This window comes from Dendrobium catenatum, unplaced genomic scaffold, assembly GCF_001605985.2.
Source record: "Dendrobium catenatum unplaced genomic scaffold, ASM160598v2 fragScaff_scaffold_1090, whole genome shotgun sequence".
NCBI classification, from domain to species: Eukaryota; Viridiplantae; Streptophyta; class Magnoliopsida; order Asparagales; family Orchidaceae; genus Dendrobium; species Dendrobium catenatum.
The window spans coordinates 920,516-947,508 of NW_021319552.1; the positions used below are offsets into that span (position 1 = coordinate 920,516).

The window sequence follows — 26,993 nt, forward strand, 5'->3', positions numbered from 1 at the left end:
ACATTCCACTGTCTTCTTAGCTTCGAACCTATGACATGCTAAGGAGTATTTTCACCAAACACCTTGACTTCCAAAGATTTCATTAATCTATCAGAGTATTCCCTTTCACTCTGTTGATGAAGCGTTACTGTACCATTATTAGAAAAACCTTCTGCATAATCAAAGTCTATGATTTTAACTTTAGACTTCATATTCCATGCATTTCCCATTTCAGGATGCGGAGGGATGATAGAGACCAGATCCTCCCTATTAACACAATTTCCCAGATTGGCTGATTCACATTCTCTGACTTTCTCTAGATCTCCTTTCTCTTGTGCAACACCAGTCATTCCATTAACTTGTTCTTTAGCTTCTTCTTCTTCTAATGCCCAGCAAGTAGACAATGCCTTATCAGATCCCGACAAAGGATTCTTCACCAAATCAGAAATTCCTTCAATAGATATTACATTAACCTCTTTTCGTGAGCAGTTTACTTCTGAAATGCTATTTTCATTAGATCTGGTTCCTTATTCTTCAAACATCACCTTCTTTCCCTTTCCAATGCACTCTGATTATTTCTTAGGAGAATGGTAAGCACCTTCCATGATTACTAAAGGGTTTTGCAGATTTAAACCTTCCTTTAGATTCTAGATCGAAAAACCTGTTTGAATCACCAAATGCTGGAGGAGAAATAGAATGATTGATACGAGGAGGGACCCTGACTGCAGTAGATCCTACCGATCGACTGTCTCCGACACTGATGATTGGCGGACGTCTTCCATCCGCCGCCGCCATCTGAGGTGAACACAAAATTGAGGAAAATGAAACTTCAAAATATCGTTACTTTCTCTTACTAAAAAAAGTGGAGCTTCTCTCTCCTTAAGTGAGAGAAGAAGTCAAAACATAAATGAGTGATTTAGGTTGCATCCCCCAGAGATATTCTGGTTTGTGGCTGATTTATTTAAAAAATATGATTATATTCCACGAAGATGGGGTATTATGATTTTGAGTTTGCCCCAGATGCTACATTTAATTTGGGCACAAAAAATTACTGACCTAAATCTAACTAATACAGTACAAATCCTGACTTATCCGAGCCTGGATTAGGGAGCAAGCTAACCACCTATTCTCTTTAAAATCATGTGTCTGACCTTTTATATAAGATTGATTGGTTATTATTTAAGTTTTAAAGAGTTGGGGCTGATGTCAAATGAATTTCCTATTCGGCCCATTGACTTATGTAGGGTGATTCATGCTTGAAAAAATGTAATTAAAACTTTGAATGCTTTTAATTTATTTGTAATGTAATGTATGCTGGTCAACTTTGAATGTATAAATCAATATGAAATAGTTTTAAAAAGGCTTAAAAATATTTTTATATAGAGATTTCACAACATTTTTTTGACCAAATAGTACCCTAATAAGTCAGATAGTCTACCAAAACACCCAGGCAGGGAGGTGCCTAAAAAGGTAGATAAAATATTAAGATGTACGCATTTGAATTCTCAGCGATCTCGATCTTACTTCTTAAATCAATAGAGTTTATATGTGTGCCTAATTTTTTTTTAATTAAAGTTGAACTTTTTTTGTACCATCATGATTCTATACGTTTTTCTAAACAAAATCAAAGATAAACATGAAAGAAAAATACCTTAAAAAGTATGCAATTTCCTACTGCCAAAATAATTTAAATAATATATTAATAAATAATATTAAATTGAATGTCCATATGGTAAGCACCACTTAATTTACAATCTGGGTCTAAAAAATTAAAAGTGGCCAGGTACTATTGATAGCAATGTAGATTCTAATCCTAAAAATGACATAAGTTACTTTTAGAATGAGATGTTCCTATCTTCAATTCTTCATCCTTTATGAGATCTTAGATTTTGTCAGGTTTGGAAATCCAAATGAAAAGAAACTCCTCTACAAAGGGGTGTTTTCTTTTCTCTTTGGATTTAAAATCATCCAAACTTGGATGTACAAATAGAAGGAAACTCTCCTCTAGAGTATATGTTTTTTATGATAATAAATATTATTGATTGCCCTTTTATTTCTGCTAGTATTCTTTAATGTATACAAGTTTTTATTTTTACTTACATTTTAGATACAACATCCACTATTCTTTGAAGATTGAAGCCTTCAGATTTGGTAGAATATGTTAGGTTGATTGTGTTTATAATATTTATTTATTTATTTTATTTTATTGAGTCATGCTCTATAACGGTGTATGCTAGCTGTATGATCATGTACACACACATGGGGAGGAAAAAATAATATTAAATATTTAAAATGTTATATACATCAAACTATATAATTAGTATCGTACTGGGTGTTGCTATTTTAGAAAATTTTTAAAATATTTTATTTATCATGGAAAATAATTTTGAACTATAACTAATTGTATAGTATAAACACCGCATTGTACTGGATGATCACCTATAAATAGAAACCCCATTGTTCATTTAATTAGGCAAAATTTTATATTTGAAAAAATTCTCTATTCGTACTGTATAAACCAAATCATTTGTATGATGCTTAAAATATTGCCTAATTTAGTCCTATGATTAGTCAATCAATTTTGCTTAATTTTTAATTTTGATCATGTTGTATGAATTGGATCATATTGTACGATTGATATAGATGATATTTGGTCATTCCAGATATTAACTGGATAAACTTCATTTTTAGTTGAACTAATCATACTATACAACTATTAATTCATACTATATGATATGAATAAATTATAATATAAAAATTCCAAGTCATGCTATACTAATAGGAAAATATAACATATATTAGTACACTAACTGTTGATCATACAATATTAATGGGCCAAATTTTGGGTATCATACTATATGATCCTGCGATCGTGTTGTATGATCTTTAATAGTTCAATTAATTTTTTTATATCAAAATTAATCATTCTCATAAGAAATTGTAATAGTATTTTTGGTATACATTGAGTATATTCCTGCATAAAAAATGTGAAGAGAGCCTAGAACTTGGGAGAGAAACGGTAGAATTTGTGTGAGAGAGAAGATCCTTGTAGGTTGCATGGGAGTGTGTGAGGTAGTTCCAAATGGTTGCTCTAGCAAACTTGAACCTAAATTCCTGCCTGTGACAAGGTTTATCTTGAGGGAAGCTTTGTATGGAAGACCTCTATGGTGTCAAAAGACTAGGCTACTCCGCCATACCTAGGAAGATAAATTTGATTTCAGGTTCCCTACCTTCACCATAAGGGTTAAAATTGATTCTAGGTTCTCTACCTTCAAGAGGATGGAAAAAAAATCCATGTTCTATACAACACTAGGAGGGTGAAAATGATTCCTTCTCCACCTCACCAAGAGGGTGTAAAGGATTACAATCCTCTACCGTATGAGTTGGTATAAGAGACTTCTCTGCCTAGTTATGAGGGCTAAATGAGAGACATTATAGTGGTAGTGTAATACCCTGAGAAGAGGACTCTGGTGAGTGGATGTAGGTCATAGTTTGACTATACCACTATAAAATTTTGATTTGTTTATTCTGATTTCTTCTTTTTTGCATTTTACTTTTATGCACTATTTTTAGTTTTTAAGATTACATGATAGATTTAATTCTATGATAATTGCTTAATAAAAATTTATGGCCGATAGTATGTTCCATTGATTAGATATTCATGAACATTATTATTACTCTTGAAATTTTATTCAATTTTACATTAAGAGAGAGTATAGCTTTTTCATTAGTGAGCTTTGGGCTAGTTCATTAAGGTTTCACAACATCCTCGAATTTTCAAGCTTTTCCCTTCTCTTGAATTCTAAGTTTGATATTTAGTATCTCATATTAAAAGTCAACTTCTACATTACAACTCAAATTTAAATACATTACATGTAAAAAATATCTAAAGATTCTAAACACCCTGTAATCCTAAGTAATTATAATCAAAATCATCTGAAGTAGTTAAATATTTGCATTAAATTAAAATCACAGCCATTCTTGGCCATGATCTTTTAATTTCAAAGGGGCTTAGCATTTTTAGCACCTACAGAAAACATTACATCAATACATTAATTTAGTTTAAATCTTTTAATGTTTTCCCCTTTAATTTAGTCCTACATGAGAATGGACACCTATAAAAAAATTAGTGGGAATCCATATCATTCTTAACTTAGTGTTAATTTAATGCCCATCACAACAATTCACAGATTGCACAAAAAATTTAACATTCTTAAGCAAAACATTACATCAATACATTAATTTTCAATCAGTGTATAATGAAAATCACAAAAACTTAGCACACAAGTAGTAGGAAAGTAAACACTTTTCTATCCTAAAAATAGAGTAAGTTGTCCTAAAAAACCATATAAAGTGTGTGGAGTAAGCTATGTGGCTTGGATATGACCTAAGTCGGGTAATTTCTTAGTTGTCTAGTGTTTTAATGTTTTAAAGGTCAAAGAAATATTTTGATTTAATTTTAAGTATTAATTTTATATGGTTGATTTGAAATTATGTTTTAAGAGTTAAATGATTACTCTCTTTATTTATACTAGGTCTGTACAGTTTATTTCACAATCCTTAGAGCTAAGTTAATAGCCTCATAGGCCTAGATTACCTAGTAATAACAAGTATTTATTAATTGATATAATTTGACAAAAATTAAAGGCTAATAAATTTTTTTTAAATCAGATTGATTGGTCTCTAATTTGAGTGATTAGATAATTAATTTAGTTTTTAATCAATCGATTCATGGCATTGTGATGGTGGGCTCGGGAATGAAACCTTCTAGGACATGTAGCCCCGTAGCTCAAGGTAGTCCATCCTAAGAAATAAGTTAAAGTAGTTGAATTAATGGTTCAAATTTATCTAATTAATTAATTATCTATTATTTTAAAGATTTACACTCCATTGAATACATTCATGGTGTCGTTATAGTGGGTTCGAAGGTGAAACCTCCTTAGGACACTTAGCCCCACAACTCAAGATAGACTATCCTAAAAACACCATCTTTGGAGTGCTTGTTATGTACTAATGGGTTGGTTGGTTAATTTTTTTAATCAAGTTAATATTTTCTGGAGTTTTGGACAATTATTAATTTTTTGGAATTTTTATGAATTATTTAATGCATTAATTAAGGGGTCAAAATTTGACTTTTAAAAATAAGTTATGCTCTCAAGTTTTAATATTTTTGCTAAATACTAGACCCTAATGTGAGTAATTAGACTCTAAGTTTGTTGGATTTAGATTTTTCTACATTAATTTATAAATTTTTGTAGTTTTGGCTTAATTTTGTACAGCAATGCACTAAGAAGTTGTTTAACTTTCACTTATTTCTGGTGGTTTGACAATTTTAATAGATAATTAGCCATTAATGGATTCTAATGCCTTTGAGTTGGTCAATTTTAAATTTTATGGAATTAATTATGAGTTTTTTTAAAGTTTTGGTAATTAAAGTGTATTAGAATTTTTTGGAATTATTTATTTTTAATTAATTAAATTAATTGAATGTTGATTTTTCTTTAAAATAAATTAAGCTCATAATTGATGTCTAGATATGGGGATTTTAATTTTCCTAGGTTTGGGGTAAAATTATGGTCAATTGGATGTATAATTTGTAAATTTTGGATTTTGTTTATATTAATTATGATTTTGTAGAGTTTTCAAGCTTAATTAAGGGATTAGTTTCTACTTAATTAAATTCCTAACTTTGTGGCTTTCAAAATCTATAAACTCCAAGCCTAAGATTGGTAATGCCACCATGTTTATGTGTTTTTGGAATTTTACTTGTATTGGATTTATGTTTTAATTCCTACAATTTACCTAAATTCCTCAAAATTTTCCTTAATTTTTGTCCTTAAATGTCTCTAAGTTGCTTGTGTTTACAATCAAAGGGCTCTACCTTAACACTAACATACAACTAGCTACACCATGCGAATCAACAATAAACATGTGACCTAAGTCTACAAGGAAAGGAATAGGTGAATTTCTAAATGTTAACCCATAACACAAACACATCACCTAGAGAAACACTTCCCCACATACTTACCCTTGAAGTGTTATAAAAAAATAAATATTTGCCACAACACTTGTTAATCAAATCTAAATACAAGACATTGCCTAAAAGGATAAGAAGGCAAATTTAATAAATGGGTGATATTCAAATGTCTTAAGTTTGTATTGGGTTTCATTAATTAAGCTCATCAACAATTAATCTTTATTTAAGATCTCCCTAAGAATTGGAAAACTCAAAAAGGTTTAAAAAGCAATCAAGATAAATTTTTAAAAATTTAAAAGTTTTTTTTTGAAAGAAATGCTAAAATGTATTAAGAAAAAACAACCAAAAACCAACAAATCAAGTCAAACCTAAAGCATCACATTCCTCCTTCAAGAAATACAAGAAAGAAGGAGGAATAAAAGCATCATGAAGATCTTCCCACAAAAAAGATCTAACTAGAGCAAATATAGCACAAATATACAATAATTTGTTATCGTCCCTTTTCGAATGAGAAAAAAACAATTTGCTTAAACTCAAGCAAGAAGGCCAAATTATCATCAATTAATCTACTAACCTTCCAATTTTTTACCGCATTTTGAAGCATCTTGATGATATTGAGGTTGTCACCTTCAATGATCACCCCATGAGCCTCATACATCCAACTTTGAACCACATTCTTCAACTGTAAAATTGCAAGTAATTCCAAATATGATATGTCCCAGTGTAATGAATGATTTCCAAAAGTAAGTAAAAAACATCCCTTCTCATCTCTGGCAACGCCACCGATCCCAGCCGAATGATTCCTCAAAAGAGCAGCATCTATATTAATTTTAATCCACCCGGGAGGAGGAGGATGCCAAGTAGAAAACATAAAAAGATGGTTAGCATCCCAGTTTTCTGGTTGGATATTTAAAAAGTTACTTCTCACAGCCAACGAAATAACATTAGCAGCAATATAGTTATCCGAATCCTCAACTTTGCCATGTACTAACTTACACCTGCTCTTCCAAACAAGACTAACCGTGGAACAAAAAAATATTTGCTGAAAGAGAATTGTTCCCCACATGTCTCTGAAGACCATCTAAGCATTCATCAAAACTATTAAAAACTGGAACTAGAAAGCCCAAACTATTTAGTATAGCAATAACCTTCCTGAGCTTCGAACATTTCCCAACTAAGTGCTTGTTATCTTCATCTTCATCGCAACCCCTTGGACAACCAGAGAAATTGTTAAGTTTCCTCTTCACAAGAAAATAGTTAGAGGGAATGGCATCTATACAAAGTCTCCACCCAAAAAGATCAATTTTTGGTTTCAACTTAAGTTTCTTCATCCAATTCCACTCAGCAGTCTCTTCTATATGAACCATAACATCCTCATACGCCAAGGTTGTAATTGACTTTCCCGTAAATTTACCTTTCAGTTCAATAGTATCAGAAATCCTGTCATTTTGATAGGAATTCCACTAATGAGGTTCAAAAGCTGTTCACCAAAAACAACCCTCAATTTATCCTGATTCCAATGGCCATTAAAAATAAAAGAGCTAAGGAAGATATCTGAATTTTCCTTAATATTGACAAATATAGGCCAAGACGCAATACATCTATCCAAAATCCAGGAGTTCTGCATCCAATTGATTGAATTACCATTGGATACTCCCATCTAACAATATTTTTCAGAAAAATGGCTCCCATAGTGATGATCTTCCAAGTCGAAGAACATCCTTTCTTCACTGTTCCAGACCAAAAGTCTCCTCCATACTTAGCTCTAAGAATAAGATTCAAAAGAGTATTTGGCTTTGAGTAAAAATTCCAAGCAAATTTGGCACATAAAGGACCAACCTTCATAACTGCTAAAAATAAGCCTCTACCACCTTCATTCTTCGGTCTACATAGTAAATCCCAAGATGCATAATGCAGGCCAGTTTTACCATAATTTTTACTCCATAAGAACCCTCTACACATCTTATCAAATTCCTTTAAAATACTCAAAGGAACCAACGACATAGTGGATAAAAACATAGGAAGAGAAAGGAATGCTGATTTAGTTAAAACCAGTTTACCTTCAAGTGAAATGTTCTTTTTTCCCCAAGTATTCAGTTTGCTAGCCGCCGCTTCCAATAAAACCTGGAAATCTGAAGCCTTCATTCTTCTCAAGATCATTTTTACATCGAGATAGTTGAGTTCGTTCACAACCGTGAAATTGAGCTGCTTAACAACCTTTTCCTGAATACTCCTCATGGTGTTCTTGCCAAAAAGAATCATGGACTTAGTAGTGTTGACCTTATGTCCCGTCCAAGCATAATAACTGGAAATAATCTTCTTTAACTCCTTAACCTCTTTCAACTTAGCCTCCGAGAAGATTAAAATGTCATCCGCATAGAGTAAGTGGGAAACTCTAGGTGCTAAATGAGAGATAGAAATACCCAAACCATTTCTTTTTAATAATAAAGGATCAGAAAAAATTTGGGAGCATTAAATGAATAGAAATGGTGATAAAGGGCAACCTTGCCTAAATCCACACTTTCCTTCAATCCATTCAGTCTTCTTCCCATTGATCAAAATGCAATACTTGGGATTCAAAACAAATTGCAAAATAAGTTCCAAATATTTACTAGGGAAATTGAAATGAATGAGAGCTTACCTTAACATCTGCCAACCCATACTATCATAAGCTTGTTCCATGTCAAGCTTAATGGCTAACATCCCACTTCTAGACTTGGACCACCTGAATTTGTTAAACACCTCCTTAGCCAAAAGCACATGATCAGATAAAGAACGGTCTTTATTCAAAGCTGCTTGGTCCACCAAAATGATCATATGTATAACTCTTTCCAATCTATTCAGCAGCATCTTCGCAATGATTTTATAGATAGTCATACACAAACTGATAGGGCAGAAGTGAACAGGCTCTTGTGGACTTTTTATTTTCTGGATCAAAACAATCAAGGTCTCTTTCCAAGACCGATCCATAACTCTTGACTTCATGAAATGATCAACAGCTAGCCAAACATCACCTTTAACCACGTCCTGAAAATCTTTAAAAAATGAGAATGTCACCCCGTCCAGTCCTGGTGAAATGCTTCTCACCGAATTTTCCAAAACCTCCTGTAACTCCTCCCTAGTAAACTCAACATCAAGCATAATTTGGTCAACATTACTAATGACAGCAGATGGTATTGTCCACTCATCTAATGAGCATTTTCTTTTTTTGCCATTTCAACTTGAAGAAATCTAAGAAGGTCTTATGTATAACTGCTTGTTCTTCCGAAATAATACCATCCTTAGTCTTAATAAGACTAATCCAGTTGTTACTTCTTCTAGCATTGGCAAAGGTATGAAAAAAAGACGAATTACAGTCACCTTCGTCCATCCATCTTGCTTTAGCCCTTTGTCTCCACCAAGTGTTGAGTCTAGCCAAAGTAACATTAAGTTCATTAATTTTAAACCTAAAAAGTTGTAATCTATCAAAAGAGATCCACCCTTCATCCTCCTCCAGCTGAATTTCCAAAATTTCATTTTTTAATTTATCTCTTAAAAGATTCAGATTCATGAACTTTGCCTTACTCCAGTAAAAGAGACCTTTCAGAGACCTCTTGATTTTTAAATTGAGAGCAGAAGGTAGATCACCCAAGCAATTTTTAAGCCAAATTCTCTTCACCAAAGAAACTGCACCATGGTAAGATGCCCAGGTCTCTTCATACCGGATATCCTTGCTACCATTTTCCACAGGTTTGTAGATGTCCAACAGTATAGGACAATGATCTGATGCAATACGGGATAAGTGTTTAACTATATGAAGATTAATGTTGTTTAAAGCAGAGGAATTAATCAAACATCTATCCAACTTCTCCAATATCTGGGCATTACCAGATTTTTTGTTACACCAAGTGAACCTTGGTCCCATCGATCTCACCTCATGAAGATCAATGATGATCATGAAGTTATTAAAGTCCTTCGATCCTTGAGTTAAGAAAAACTTTTTCCCTCCTCTTTTTTCCGATTGGGAAAGTACACAGTTGAAGTCCCCACCTACTACCATAGGGAGATCAGTTGAACAATGCCTCCCAATATCCATCCAAAGACACTTCCTTTCGTTAGCATATGTACTGCCATACACCGAAGACACAATCCAGCTGCCTTTGCTGTGGACTTCCAGCTTTCCCAAAATCATCTGTGAAGAAGCTTCAATAATTGAAAAAACTGCTAAGTCATTCCTCCAAATCACCATTAGACCACCTGAAAAACCAACTGATGGAACTACAAAAGAATCCCAATTCGAGCCCAAAAATTTCATAAGGCAGCTATTGTCCTGAGAATTAATTTTCGTTCCAAAAGCCAAACAAAAAAAACTCTATTATCCTTGATCACCTCCTTAAGAAAAAGAGCAGCCTCCACCTTCTTGGCTCCTTTACAATTCTAGAATACAATGAAGTCACAGCTTATTGCTAGGGGAAGGTCCCACAACCTTCTTAGCTTTATCACCTTCCATCTTCCTGTTATGCGGAATAATATTACCAGACCCAATGGATTTCAGCTCTTTAACAAACTTAGCCTTCTTCTCATACGAATGGCTTCCACCCATTAAAATGTTGTTAACAGGCAAATCCTTAGATTTCTTCTGAAAAGCCACTGGTTACACCTCCGCACCTCCACCAAAGCCATTTAATGCTAAATATTTATTGGAAATAACAATTTCCCCTTCCTCTACATCCTTCACCTTATCAGACTCAAACACATTAACCTCATTTGATTCTTCTAATCCAAATAAAACATCAAATTTGTTAAGAATATCCACAGCAGTGTTGTCACAAGAAATAATTTCCAGTTCCATTTCCTTTACCACCTGAACTTCCACAGCAGGACATTCTTCCAAACAAGTTCCATTCGTACCCATTCCAGGAATAATGATCTCCTTATTTTTTTTTTAGTTAGTTCCTCTACCACTTTATCCATTAATTCCAAATTAGGAAATCCAGATTTAGGAACAAAGACCTTCTTCATAGGGACAGAAAATTTTTTATAAAGAAATCTCTTGTTCACAGCAATCCTATTGAACTTTTTCTTCCCATGGTTTACTAGAACCCAAGAGTTATCTTCAGCCTTTCCACCTACAATGATAGATTTCCCTGCAACCAATTGAGAGACCTTTCCACCATCCACGCCTGCATGACTAGCCATGCTGGAATCCACCACGACCTTTTTACTCAAATCGGCACATGTTTTAGAAACATGTCCAATCTTCCCACACTCCGGACAAATCTTAGATAACCCTTCATACTCAACTTTTTGATAAAATTCTCCAGCTAAGCCCTTCACCCAAACACCTTGTGGCAACTTCAAATCAAGAGGAATTCGAACACAAACACGAGCAAATTCCCTCCTACTCCACTGGAACGTGTTCCCATCCAGAAGATACGGCTTGCCAACTAGAGAAGCAATCCTACAAATATTTACCTCATCCCAGCACTGTAGAGGTGAATTAGGCAGTCTAATCCATACAGGAGAAGTAATGCCCTTGTGAGACGTAGGATTAAAATTAGCCGACCACTTGTCCAAGCCAACAACCTGCCCCCTAATCCACCAAGGGCCTCCTGAGAGAATACTATCTAAAGCCTTCAGATCTTCAAAAGAACACAAAAACCAGCCAAGTCCTAAACCTGTGATGTGTAATTTCCCAAATTTATCCCACTGCCTTCTTAAATCTGAGCTTATCACATGAAACAGAATATTGTCTCCAAAGATCTTCACCATAATAGCTTTATCTAATTTTGTAGTATTCTCCAATTCCTTTTCAACATGAAGAAGAGCCACTCTACCATCTTCAGACAAGAAAGAGCCAAGGTCCAGATTATCAACCCTCACATTCGGTCATTTGTTCGAAGCCGAATTAACCTTCACATTCTCAACCTTATTCACATCTGAATTAGGATTGGCTAAAAAAACTTCAGGCACAGCCCCAGGAAGATAAACCTCCTTCTTTAGAGACAAATCCACATCCACATTAATGACATCCTCTGTGCTACCAATAACCAGAATTTTAGAGAGAATTTCACGATTAATTGGTGAAGAAGGCAGAGATTTTGAGTAGAAATCTTTATAAGAATTAAGTTTCTTTCTAGCTAATGAAGAGGCCCCAACACCTCGACCCTCCTCCACAAAGTCATAACCAACTTGAAAGGAAGAAATCTCCTTCTTCTGCTGGAAAACTCCTAAACTACCTCCTTACCTTTACCAGGTACCTGAACAAGGATCACCTTCTTATCCAGCAATCCTCCTTCGTTGATAATCAATGGTTTATCTTTCTAACCTTTGAAATTCTGATTACATCCTTCGACAATGTTAAAGCCACCATTAAAAACTTTCGATGAATTAAGAATCAGTAAAGCCAAATTCTTCCTATAATTCATCCAAGCTTCCGTTGGGAGAATTCTCCTTTGCTCCATCAACGCCTTCCCGTCCTGCCGGAGCCCCAGCAGATCGGTGGACTACCCAGCCGCGAAAAGCAAGAACCGCCGTAACAGAATTTTGAAAAACCAGACTTTCTCTCTCTATCACTATGCCAAGGATATAGTGATAATTCAAATTTTAAAAAGTTGAGTATTGATTTATAATATGTAAATTTTAAAATAATATTAAAGTAAAATGAAGTGATTCTAAAAAATTCTTTGAAAATCAAATTACTTTAAATTTTTTTCTCAAAAATATTAAATCATTTGGATTTAAAATTAATATGATTGTAATTATATACTAAATAATTAATGATTGAAATTATTTAATATCTGTACAATATTTTTTTTTACTTTTATTTTAAATGAAGGTTGTAAAAATTCTAAAGTAAATGATATATTATGTCTATTTTTTTGATAAAAAATAATTTTATATGATTTTCTAAAAATTCTTTTAATTTAAACAAATTAAGATTAATTCAATTACTTAAAACTTAAGAAAAATGCAATGGCAGTGACGATGGGTCATATTGAGGCTCCTGATTGGCTAAATCATAACCATGGAGAAGGGGGCGAGCAAACAATAATGCGCAATTGTTAAGTCACATTTGCGGTGATGGTGAGAATTAATGACTAATTATTGCACCAAGGCTATCATTGGCCATCAATGCAGGATGCATTGTCATGTTGGCTTGCATCACTAATTTGAGTCAGAAGAAGGATCAGACCATCATACACTTAGCAATTTAAATAATTGTCACAGATGCCGCCGAATCAAAATCAAAGTAATAGAATAAATCATGTAGTTCAAATTAACTATGGAATAAGGAGAACTGGATAGTTGATCATGAGATAAATGGTCTAGATTTCATACTCTTGCATGGACTATGAGTCCTAGCCCTAAGAATTAAAAATCAAACCATTTTCAAAAATAAACAACCAAATTAAACAAAATTTTAAAAAGAGCTAATAAAGGTGAAGAGCATTTGGCAGGAAATGTTTTCATGGTGTATAATGTGCTTATTGAAATGCTATTTCGCCCTATCTAATACAAGCTAGGGTTAGTGTTTTACACCAATTTACTCAGTGGATTTAATTTTTCTTGGGCATATTGGGATTATTGATTATCCACGTATCTTTCACTAGAAGGAAACAACAGTAGAAAATGCCTAAATTGCTTGAAATAAGGCTTATATAGACTTGATGCCACATTTCAAAAAAATCTTGGAATGATGATGTTTGACTAGTGGTGTTTTACTAGGGAAAGGTGGAGAGAGGTCAAGAGAATAACATGAATTAGGATGGGGGCTAGAAGAGCTCTTGAAGATTTAGATTGTTTTAAATGAGGATTTTTGGGTCATTTGAGACCTAGGGTTTTAAATGGATGGCTTTGATCTATTAGGAACATTGCCATATGAGGGATGTGTCCCAAGCCATTCAGTGACAGATGAAAAGGATGGGTCAGGCTCATCCACCATCTGATGGCTCATGCATTAGGGGGTATCATATTTTCCCTTTTGAGCTAAACCAAGGTATGAGGTTGATTAGATGAACATTTAGAGAGATTTTATACTTGAATGGAAAGGGCTAAGTAGCTTAAATTAAAGAAAAAGGCCATGGCCTATATGCTTTGACCAAATGGGTTCTCTTAAGTTCTTAATTAACTATTTGATCAGTCAAATAGCAAAAGGCAGTGACGTGGTAGGTAAGAGGCGTGAGGCACTATTTGAAATAGGTTTGTGAGGATTCAAGGGGTTACAATCAAAACAATGATGAATGAGGTCTTGCAGGATGGAGTTTGACTAAGGATTTTGAGATGACTTGGTCAAACTCAATAGGGTTTGACTCATCTATGACTAAAATATGTTAAAGGCATTGAATGAAGTGAAGTTGAAGCTTAAAGGAGGTTTGATTAACCATATATGATGAATTGACCAAAATCATGGAAAATTGACCAAGTCAAATATGTTGACTTGGTCAAATTCATCATGATTTGACTCTTTAATGGGTTTAATGCACTTGATTCAAGAATTGGAGTTATTTTGGAGATTTGAAGGATTTCACTATATTGAATTTGATTGAACAAAGTGATTGGTCACAAATAGGTCAAGTTTGACCATACTTTGACTTAGTTGACCAAGTTAACTATTGATAAGGTTAAAATGTCCAACCAAGTCCAAACCACTAGAAGAGGTAATCAGTAGATTTGATGAAGTTTAGAGTTCTTTTCATGGTTGATTTAATATGAATGGGGTTTATGGTTGATATGGTCAACCATGGTTGACTTGGTGAATCATGTCAAACTAGGAGTTAGGTTTAGGTTCTACAAGTTTGATTTGATCATTTGGGGCAAATGGAGGTGGTCTCATGTATTGGTGAGGTTGCTTGGGTTAAAATGATCATTTGGGCCTTAAAGGGCCATTTGACCAACAAGGTTAGACAAGAGCCTTAAATTCAGCCCTAAGTTATCATAATAATGTTTAGGTTGCATTGGAAGAGGTTTCAAAGTTTAGTTTAATTGTGGCATGTTGAGTTTTGGGGAAAAGTCTAAATTTATGCTTAAAGGATTTTTGGCCATTTCGACCCCTGGTCAACTGTGGGTATTAGGCCCAATAAAATATAATTTATTGATTAACATGTCACAACTATTGCAAATTTATTTTCATGACTTATGTTTTAATGATTGACAAATACTATTAATTCTCTTGGACTGCATGTTGCTTCTAACTTTTCAGGAATTGAAGATCGGACGAACAAATGAAGCCAGTTCAAGATTGCGTAGGTCTAGGGTTGAGTCAGTCTGTACTTTGTTTTCTTCTCTTCTTCAGTCTATTTGTAATTGTCAAAGAAACTGATGCTAAGTAACCCTACACACACACACACACTTGAGAGAATTAGAATTTCTGATTTTTATTCATATCGACCAGGATGATATTTACATCATCCTGGATGATCAGGCTTAAAATAAAAAGTCTAAATAAGAATTCTTAATTAAGGCAGCCGTCATTAACAGATCGACCTGGACGATACGTGTATCGGCCAGGACGATAAGCTCAAAATAGAAAGAAGTTTCCGCCATAGACAATTAAGGTATACTATATTTTTAAATTATCGGCCAGGACGATCATCGATCGGCCTGAACGATGTTCACAAATTATGCCTTAATTGATCAGGAAATTAAGGGAGTAATTAAGGATGATTGATATGATCATATCGTCCTGGATGATCACTTAATCGGCCAGGATGATCTATTCAAAAAACCTTAGTTACTTCAGGATGATAAATATCGGCCAGCTCGAATTCAGGGCGATGCTCTGGACAATTTTCCTCTGATTTGAACTGATCAGTCGGGACAATCGTGAGATTGGCCTGGATGAGCAAGACAATTTTAAATGGTCCAGTTTGCATTCAGGGCGATGCTCTGGCCGATCTTCTTAGATTTGTACTGATCGGCCAGGCCGATGTCCATATCGGCCTGGACGACATTGTCGGCAACTTGCAATTAATAAGCTCCTTTGAAGCTCTTCTATTTAAGAGCTCTTGTTCAACATTTTGAACAACCTTGGCTGCTGCCTTGACCTGAGAAGGCCTTGAGGAGAGAAATAGAGAGAGGGAGAGAGAGAGAGAGGATCTTGTGAGGAGGAGCTTCTGAGGGGGTTCACAAGGGTTGCTTCAAGGATCGCTCTGCTTCTTCTTCATCTAGAAGTTCTCGTCCGTGGAAGGGTCGGTAGAGGTAACCCCCCCCCCCCCCCTCTTGGTTAGCTTGGGACTAAGTTCATAGGGCTTAACATCCCTAACGAACTTTCAACAACATATGATATGGACGTATTCAAGGGTTTTGAGAAGGGCTCTAGGGTCAAATTCTACATCGTGGTAGGTCTATTGGCATAGGTTATAAATATTTAATGGTTTCATAGCCTTTGGATTTTAATTAAATGTTTTGGGTTAGAAGTGTCAAATTGGGCTTAAATTTTGAGGGTTGACCCTATGGGCAAGCCTAATCAATTTTTAAATGATAGATCTTGAATTTGATTTCATTTGAATGTACTTCAAGGTGACTAGAAAATCACCAAAAAAGGGTTTCATGACCTAGTCCCTTAACCCTTAATTTTAATCTTGAATTAAGAACTTGAACTATAATTTGGGTTTAATTTTTTGAATTTTGATTATACAAATAAATTGAAATCAAATTAATAATTATAGTTTACTTGGATATGATTGAAGTTTGACTGAAGGCCAGATTAAAAGTTGATTAAAGATTGAATTGAAATGTGGCTGAAAACAAGATGATTTATAACTGGCTAATTATCTAGCAACAGACCAACACACAAAACTTTAATGGATCCTGATGACCTCATTAAAAAATGAGGTTAAAAAATGGACCCTAAATTTTTGTTGTAGGTAGAAGTTCTACTACACATATTGGTTTTAACCGAACGGATATTTCAAATCTAAAATTTTTATTCTAAGGAAAGGATGTACTTATCTTAGGGAACAAACGTTGAGTTGAAATAATGGTAGTGCCACAGAGGGAATAATCTACCACTAGTATACCTAATCCTAAGGGAAGGAAAAACCTAATGTCAAGGAGAATAAAAAAGGATTTAAAACTAAGATGGGGTCATAGAGGTTCTCCATTACTAGTGGATTTGATCCTAACAAAAGGAAGGACCTAAATATAAGGAATATAGTTTTAATTGATATTAGGGTAGTGCCACAAAGGGCGTTCTCTATGACTAGTATATCTAATCTAAATGAAGGAAGAACCTTAACTTAAGGAAAAATATACTAGATGTTTAAGTGGAGAGGAATCTTCCTACATATAGAGGATCGAAACTAGCTTCAAACTGGGATGGTCCCACAAAGGGTATTCTCTATCACTAGTGGATGGTCTTGTTGGATGGAAGCTTGAGAGTTCATGAGGGTTGTGAAACTCTAAAGAACTAGTCTAGAGGCTAATCATGAGCAGGGTGAATTGGTATTTAAGAACTTCTTTAACAAAATATAAATTTTTTTATTACTTGATGATGAAATTAATTAAATTTATAGTAAAAAGATAAATCAATATTTTCAACCACATAGTTAATCTCAAGAAAAATAAATGAAAAAATATTAAAAGGAAAGAACACACCATATTTATAGAGATTTGATCCAACCTGACCTAAGTCAACTCCTCAGATGCATCCTCTAGGTATTGCACTAAAAACTTTTAGTGCCTCACTTTTTTCCCCTATAGTAAGGCAAAAAAGCCCTTACAAAATATTACCACCGATTTGGTGCTGTAGGGGACCATAACTCCTTTCACATGCAAAGAAACTTGACTCATTTTTTTCTCTCTCTTTAGTAGATGGTAGAGAACCATGAATCCCTTTCACCTTCCCCAATACAGTAGAGTAGCCGTGTCCCTTGTCCCCAAAGAGATCTTCTTGTTCCTGAAACCTCCCTCAAGATGAACCTTGAATCTGATGGAACTAAAGTGCAAGCTTACTAGAGCAATCATGTGAAATATCCTTTACACTCTCTTGAAACCTCCTCCAAGGTTCTTCTCCTACTCATACTCCACCCTTTCCTCTTTCCCTTTTAAGTTCTCTCTTTATATTTTCTCTAGAAGAATGAAGACACCCTGGCTGCCAAAGATACTCACAAGTTCCTTAATAAAGCTTAAATAGAGGGCTTCGAAAACCCTAGAAATTTAATTCTTTCATCAAAGATAGTTTAGTATGATCTTGAGATCATCTTATATGATTAGTACATAGTAGCCCTTCTAGCTAGTATGATCAGCTTTACTTTGTATGATCAGTTCAAGCATTTGAATAGATCATCCAGCATGATTATTATATAATCCAGGATGATTAGTTCAAAAAAAATACGGTTCATCCAGGTTGAACCATAGGATGTCAAAAATTGTCTCTATTGATCGTTCATTATGATCAACTTTGTATAGAACAATAAGAATATCAAATTAATCAGATTTGATTAACTAATCATAGGATCAATTTAGGCATGAATTTCATAGATCATCCAGTATGATGTATATCATCCTGAATAATTAAAACAAAATATAAAATTCAAAATCTTGCATAACTTATGATTGGCTACTATTTTTTCTTGATCATAACTGATCATCCTAGATGATCTAGATTGTCTAGTATAACATAAATTATATAGTATGATTAGTTTAAAAATAAAACATCTGGTTTTGACTTAATCTCACTCCCCCTGAGTGTGTGTGTGCATGGTCACCAAGCAAGCATACTCTCTTCTAGGACTTGACTCAAGAAATAAAAAATACATCTATGAATATTTCAAAAATCTTTACCGCATAACCTATTCTAACAAATCTTGAGATTGGATGGTGCATGGCATTCCTGAAGTATTAGTACACACGAAAACATATATACACTATAAATTTAATTAGACATAAGGGTGTAAGCCATAATGTTATCTCCCCTTTTATATGAAGGCAAATATTATTAGTTGAATTTGTAAATTTAAAAACATTTTCTTCATATCTCCCCCTAACTAAAATAATTATGTTTAAAAAATAGGGAATACCAAAAATATTAATTTATTAAGACAAATGAGATTAAGAAACTAAGCAATAGAAAAATAAACTGAAATAATAGATAAACAAATGAAAATATAAGATGAACAAAATGAATAATTGCAACCAGATAAATACATTCTCTACTTTGACATTATCAAAAACAAGAGAAGCACAAAAAAAGAAACACATAATAACAAAAAATGAAATAAACATAAAAGATCAAACTGACCCTGATCACGTAGAGATGGAGGTTATGTTTAAGAAGAATCAATTTATTTCAATAAATTTTCTTGGAATAATATAGTTACCTCTTGATTTTTTTTAAAAGCTTAGTAATAAATGAATTAATTGACCTAATATCTAGAAATGTTTGAAATTTGAATTTTATCTACCCTAGCTCAGGCTCCTTATAGGTTAAAATCCTTTTTAAACTAAAATCTAATTAAAAAAATTATAGAAGAAAAAATGTCATTTTCAGTCTTCTTTCATGAAATATATCGAGTAGAATATCAATGCAAAAATGGTGAGTCTTGAATCGTGATTTTCAAATCCAAGTATCGATAGTATCATCGGAGACATGGGTTTTCTAAGAATTTAAAATACAAGAAAGGTATGATAACTTATTATGGGCTCATTTTATTCCTCTTTAGTAGAATATCAATGCAAAAATGGACACTAATTTTTCATATATCCGGATTTAATACTCTTAAAATTAATAACATCAAAGGAAATCTTAACATTATTGCCATTTTTATCTTTATTCCACTTTTGTTGATGTTGATGCTTGTGCTTTAGTAGATTTTCAAATTTATTTGTAATTGATATTATCTCATTATTCTCAGCATCTACTAAGTCATTTTTATCCATGTCTTCAGCTTTTAGCACTATAGTTTCACCTGCATCAAAAAGTCTTTGACTCACACTATCTTCATGGGCAATATATGAGCAAATCAGATTATCAATTGAATAAGCATTCAAGTCCTTTGATTTACAAATAATAGTGACTTAAGCATCAAATTTATCAAATATAGAATGCTAAATCTTTTTAACATTTTGAATGTTTGAAAGTTCTCTGCCTAAAGTGTGCAATCATATCATAATCTGGGTAAACCTAGTATACATGTCTAAGATATTCTAATAAGATTTCATGTGAAGAAATTGATAGTCATAAAATAATATATTTAATCTAGATTATTTAACTTCACTACTACCTTCATATGTAATATATAATTTATCCTAAACTTCCTTGCCAGTGATACATGTAGAAACAATTATATAATCTTCAAAAGTCAAAGCATAGAAAAAATAATTCAATGATTTAGTATTCAAATAAGCATTAATTTTTTTATTATCTATTCCATTCATTAAAAGGAATAATAATTTTGACTCCATCTACAACATGAGCAGTACATAATAACCAGTTTGAATCATATGCCACCTTCCATAACTACTTGATTGCATAAAAGTAGACATGCGAATTTTTCAAAAATAAAAAAAAAACATTTATAAATAAATGTTGTCGTGTAATTGAATAACTTTCCTTAATGTTATGATTACAAATATTAGCCATTAATCTTTTTTCAAAAGGTTTTTAAAACTTAGTTTATGAATCTCACTCAGATAACACTTGAGAGTTTGTGAGGGTTGTAAAACCATAAAGAACTATTCCTAACCAAGAGGGAGGGAATTGGTATTTAAAAATTTCTTTAACAAAAAAAAAATTATTTTGTTAACTTGATGTAAAAATGAATTAAATTCACAATAAAAAGATAAATCAATGTTTTCACCCATGTAGTTAATCGCAAGAAAAATAAATACATACATAATAAAAGCAAAGAACACACCAGATTTATAGTGGTTCGATCCAACCTGATCTTCGACCACTCTCCGGAGGCACCCTCTTGGTATTGCACTAAAACCTTATAAAAGTTCATTATACATGTTAGGCCCTTATGAACTAGTCCCAAGTCAAACCAAAAAGGGGTGAATTGATATTTCAAAATAAATCTTTCGAACAAAAACACAAACCAAGATTCACCACAGAGAAAACACAATGCAAAAATTAAATGCGGAAATAATAAAGGAAAGAACACACAAGATTTATAGTGGTTCGGTCAAACCTTGACCTACATCCACTCCTCGGAGGCACCCTCTGAGTATTTTACTAAACTAAGTGTCTCTCCTTTAGCCCCCATAGCTAGGTGGAGAATCCCTTACAAAATCACTTCCACCTTCCCCGGTGTGGCGGAGTTGCTGGGTCCTTTGACACCAAAGTGATCTTCTTCTTATGTGAACTTCCCTTAAGACAAGCCTTGAATCCTATGGGACTAAGGTGTAAGCTGGTTGGAGCAACCGTGTGGAATCCCCCTCCACACTCCCTTGAGTCCCCCCTCATAGGATCTTCTCCCTCTCTCAAACTTCACCCTTTCCTTACTCCCTTTCAAGCTCTCTCGTCAAATTTCCCCCAAAAGAATGAAGCTACAATGGCTGACAAAGACACTTACCAAAGTGCCTTGTCAAAAGCTTAAATAGAAGATCTCAAAACAAGCTCATTAATACAACTTTTCTACTTTATTGTCCAGGCCGATATGAATATCATCCTGGCCAATCAGTACAAAGTAAGCTCAATCAGCCGGGATGATTTGGGATGATCAGAAGAAAATTTGTTACATAGTCCTGGCCGATTAGTTCAAATCCTAGGATAATCATCCTGATGATCGCCCTTAATAAAGTCTAGCCGATGTCAATCATCCAGGACATCTTCCTAGCCGGTCGTATGATCGGCCAAGCCATTATGATCATATCAATCAACCTTAATTTCTTTCCATAATTACCAGATTAGTTTAGGCATAATAATGCTGCATCAACCAGGCCGATGTTTAAATCATCCTGGTCGATAGCCTAAAATAAAGAATACCTAAATTGATTATAGCGGCTGATTCTTTCTTAATTGAGCCTATTGTGCTGGCCGATACAAGGATCATCCAGGCCGATCGATTTAATGACGGCTGCATTAATGAGGATGAGGCCCTAATTAGGATTTTTATTTTTGAAGCGATCATCCCGGACGATGTTACCAAAAATAGTAAATGAAATTACTAGATGGACAAGACGTGGGTGAATTGTGAAAGTTTTATTGCAATAAATAAAACCTAAATATGAGTTCTAATATTTTTTGGTGTTTTTAAATTTTTAACATGAAAATTTAAAACAACTTCTAAGGCAACCCGCAATAAAAAAATCTTTTTCTTTCATAATTTTTCCAAGCAAATATTATGAAATAAAAATGCACGCAAAAAGAAAAATAGTAAGGAAAAAGCACACCGAGATTTTTATAGTGGTTCGGTCAAACCATGACCAACGTCCACTCCCCGGAGTCCTCCGCTCTAGGAATTTCACTATCAAAAATAGCTCTCCTTTTGCCCCCCTCGGCAAGGCAGAGAAGCCCTTACAATACTCCCTTTCACCAACCCGACGTGGCGGAGTGCCAAGCGCTGTTTTCACCCTCCTAGTGACGGCAAAGAACCTTCTTATTTTTCTCCCTCCTGGAGAAGGCAGAGTACATTCGAGGTCAACGGACGTAGATGAGTCTCCTCCATAGAAAGCCTCCCAAAAGTTCTTCTCGGGCCTCAGAATGAGCAAGTTGCAGCATGATCAGAGCAATCGTGTGATCTCCCTCACACCTCTTCTCCCTCACCAAGCTCACCTTCTCCTTCCTCTCTCAACCCCTCAAACTTCTCAAGAGCTCTCTCTAGGATTTTCTCTCTACTCACATTTTCCTCCTCTGTCTCTCTCTCTCAAAATATGACAAGTTTTACACATAAAAATGGGCTCCAAAATCCCTGAGATTTCTAAAGTAGTTGTTACAATCGTACAGCATGATTATTGGTCCTACAGTACGATATGTACAAACTAGCTTCGTCCTGGTATGAAGGTGTACGAATTGTTCAAAAATGAATCGTACATTATGATAATATATCATCCGGTACAATTTATAACACACTACTCGTACAGGATGATAGCCGGAACGATCAAATGTCGTCTCTGTTCATCGTATGGTATGATATAAATCATACGGTATGAATAGTGAAAATCAAGGCATCGTCCAGGACGAATTTTGGGATGATAAAATATCACCTCTGTTCATGTATGGTATGATAGTAATCGTACAGTACGATGAGACAAAAAACACAGGATTGTCGAGGATGTTCTCCGGGATGATAAGAATTCGTCCTTGTTCATTGTATTGTACGAAGGGGTTCGTACAGTACGATGTTCAATTTCTAATTAAGCCTTGATTTCTTGCACTAATCACAGGTTAAATTAAGTATGTATTTAAAATAGATCGTACTGTACGAACGTAGTCATACCGTGCGAACGTCGCAAAATATCATACTTAACTTGTCACGACGGCTAGGGTTTTGGATCTGAAACAGAACGTATTGTACGATAGTATTCATATAGTACGATGTGTTCACAGAACACGTGTTATAATAATTTATCATACAGTATGAAATAAACTCCTATAGTACGATTACCTGTAGTTTGTGGCCAGACTCAAGAAAATAAAAAATAAAATAAATAACAAAATACATTGTCCAACTCATACTCCTAATCCAACTAGTCTTGAGTCTTCCCGTTGTCCTGAGTAGCTTGTGATCTTTCTGAAATGTTAGTACTCACGGACAATATCAAACATTAAATGATATTCAATAAAAAGTAGTTTAGACAACATTATTTGCCATAATCAAAATCTCAACCTCGGGGTCATGGGTCGCAATAATCTCCCCCTTTTTGATGATGTCAAATAATTTTTGTTGTTAGCAAGTTTGAAGGGCATTTAATTTTATTTTTTTATTTTTTTTATTTTTTATTTTTTTTTTTTGACATAAGAATAAGAAGGCACTAAAGACAAAATGCAATACGAAAGGAAATGCATTATATGTAACACAAATAAACTACAACACAAAGAGAACTACAATAAACTTCTCCCCCTTTTGACAGCACCAAAAAGAGGAGCAAACACTAAAGAAAGAAAAGAAAGCTATAACACAAAGATAATTTAAAATGAAGGATCCTGATCAGTTGGTGGTGGAGGTGGATTTGGTTAGAAGTACTAAAAAAAGCGTCAAAGCGATGATCAATAGCAGTAAAGCGTTCCCCAAACCATTGCATGTCAGTCTCGTATTACTGATGTTGAAATGTGCTTGTCGAGACGAATCTGAAGTTGGTCAAAACGTTCGGCCAGATCATCGTGAGGGTATGCTTGTGCAGGTGCTCGTGGTGGTGCATGTCGTCGTGGACGTGCTTGAGCTGCAGCCGGGGTATCTTCTCCTTCTTCTTCGTCAAAAATAGGTTCTTCAGGCTTGTGTCCCCAATGGAAAAGAATACGGAAAGAGGCATTTGTATAAGGATGATTATCAGGTTCACCAGGATAGGTTATTTGATATTTATATTGGAGGATATATCCTATAATGTGACCAAGAGCTATATTTTGTTTTCGGCGAGTTGTAGGGAGGCGAACGAAGGTCATATGGAGAATGTAGTCAATAATTAAATCGGCCTCATCAAATTTGGTATTGTTCATAATAAGATATATAGCAACAGATAGAGTCGGGGTCATGTTAACACAATCGCCATCTTTGGGTATAATGGAAATTCTATGGACGTGTTGAATGATTCTGGAGTTTCGCGTGAGTGATTGTACGAGAGGTTAGTGTTGATAAAATGTGGCGTTTCTAAGGACTTGCTTAACCTCACTCTAGTCAAAGTCATTTGTGAGAAATGAATGAACTATAGGCCCTTCAGTAGATAGCCCAATGTATTGGGCTATGTCGGCTTTTGTAATTTCGACATTTTAGTGACAAAGAAAGGAGTGAAAAGTGAGGTTATCGATGGTGTAGGTTAGGTTTGCAAGGAATTTTAAAAGGAGTTCAGAGTTGTATGGGAAGGCCAGGGTGAGAAAAAATTGGAGGGTGGTGGAAGCAAAAGCTTCATTACCTCGAAGTTTAGAGCCTCCAGATTTAGTAGTCTGGATGGTGTGATTTTGCAGGCTTTGAACTTATGGTATGCATCCTCATTTTCTACATTCAAGAACCGAGCGCTATGGCGGTGAGAGGAAGACTAGCTTCCCACTACCAAATGACCTCTCTTGATTGAACTAGACATCGTGTAGAGGCTGAGTGAAAGGTGAGAAGGAACAAGTGGAGGTGAGTGAAGTGAGTTCTTCCTTGCCAGCTAATTTATAGAGTTTTTCCAACACAGTATGATATGGCAATAAATGTTTTGATGAATCGTCTCGGGAAAAGGAGGTTAAAGCATACAGTACGATGGTTATCGTATAGTATGATCAGAAGAATATCGATCGTCCCAAGGGTCGTTAGGAGAACTTTTGACTAAAAGTTTTGTACTATATGAACAGGTGTATTGTACAGTACGAATAACAATTACATACTACTGAAACCATTTAATGTCGTGCTCATCCGTTTGCTGAGGTGGATCGTACAGTACGAATGGAGGTATTGTACAGTACGAACACCAATAATAACGTACCCAGCGGCGTTAATTCGTCCCAATCAGTTTTGGTGATGTGGATCGTACTATACGAAGGGATTTATCGTACAGTATGATGAGTAATAATGTCGTACCAGATGGGTTAAATGCCTACCTGCTGTATCATACCGTATGACAGTGGTCGTACGGTATGATCAACAGAGCCGAAATTTGCTTATGGGTGTTTTCTATGCAAATTGAGATGTATCGTACAGTACGATTATTCATTATCAAATTTGATTGTTTTGTGTAGTGAGAGAGTGTGTGATGATCAGGAGCAACCTTAGAAGAAATTTAAATTTTTTCTTTATATATACAGTTATGTCTATGATACCTAATCTAGTCCGTAAGGTGCAAAAGGTATTGAATGCTAGAGGTTTTATGAATATGTCAGCCAATTGATCTCCTATAGTAATGTGATGCAATTTTATATCTCCCTTAGCAATGTGATTTCTAATGAAATGATGTCTAATGTCTATGTGTTTTTTTCGAGAGTGCTGAATTGGGTTTTTAGAGATGAAAATTGCGCTTGTGTTGTCACACATAATTGAAATGGTTCCTACAAGTAGGCCAAGGTCAATAATTTGTTGTTTAAACCATAGTACTTGTGCAACACAACTTCCTACTATAATATATTCTGCCTTGGCTGTAAAAAGAGCTAATGAGTTTTGCTTCCTACTGGACCAAGAAACTAATGATTGTCCGATGAATTGGCAGGTACCAGAGGTGCTTTTTCTATCTATCCTATATCCTACAAAATTAGAATCTGAGTACCCTAAGATTTCAAAGGAAGTGTTGTGCCTAGGATACAAAATTCCAAAGTTTGTGGTGCCTAGTAGATATATAAGAATTCTATTGACAGCAGTTAAGTGAGACTCTTTAGGATCGGCTTGAAAACGGGCATAGAGGCACACACTAAACATTATGTCCGGTCTACTGGCAATTAGGTAAAAAAGGGATCCAATCATTCCTCTATACTTTTTCTGATCTACTGACTTTCCACTGGGGTCTTTGTCTAATTGAGTTGTTGAGCTCTTTGGGGTGTTCATGGGTTTTGCATTCTCCATTTCGTATTTTTTCAAAATGTCTTTAATGTACTTTGCTTGGCTAAGAAATGTTTCGTTCTCCATTTGTTTTACACTAAAGCCAAGGAAGTAATTTAGTTCTCAGATCATGCTCATTTCAAACTCATTACTCATTATTTTTGAAAATTCATGACACAAGTTATTATCCGAAGATCCAAATAAGATGTCATCCACGTAAATTTAAACAATGAGAATTTCTTCTTTAATTTTTTGTAGAAAGAGTGTAGTGTCTACACTACCTTTTACAAATCCTCTATCCAATAAAAATGAGCTAAGTCTTTCATACCAAGATCTAGGTGCTTGCTTTAATTTTTAATCTATAAAGTGCCTTTTTTAATTTGAATACGTGATTTGGAAATTATGAACTTTCAAATCCGGGGGGTTGCTCAACATAGACATCTTCCTTA

The 26,993-nt window shown here is 34.5% G+C and overlaps 1 protein-coding gene across 1 annotated transcript; it reads right to left on the reverse strand.

Annotated features, from left to right (window-relative positions):
* Window positions 1–38: 38 nt before the first annotated feature.
* On the reverse strand, window positions 39–10,538 carry LOC110095870. Its single transcript, XM_020821577.1, has 8 exons — window positions 10,422–10,538; window positions 9,233–10,265; window positions 8,598–9,144; window positions 7,601–8,390; window positions 7,105–7,419; window positions 6,531–6,638; window positions 578–774; window positions 39–483 (listed from the first exon to the last, which is right to left on the reverse strand). Exons 1-8 carry the CDS (start codon window positions 10,536–10,538, stop codon window positions 39–41), a joined length of 3,552 nt encoding a protein of 1,183 aa, XP_020677236.1.
* Window positions 10,539–26,993: the final 16,455 nt, after the last annotated feature.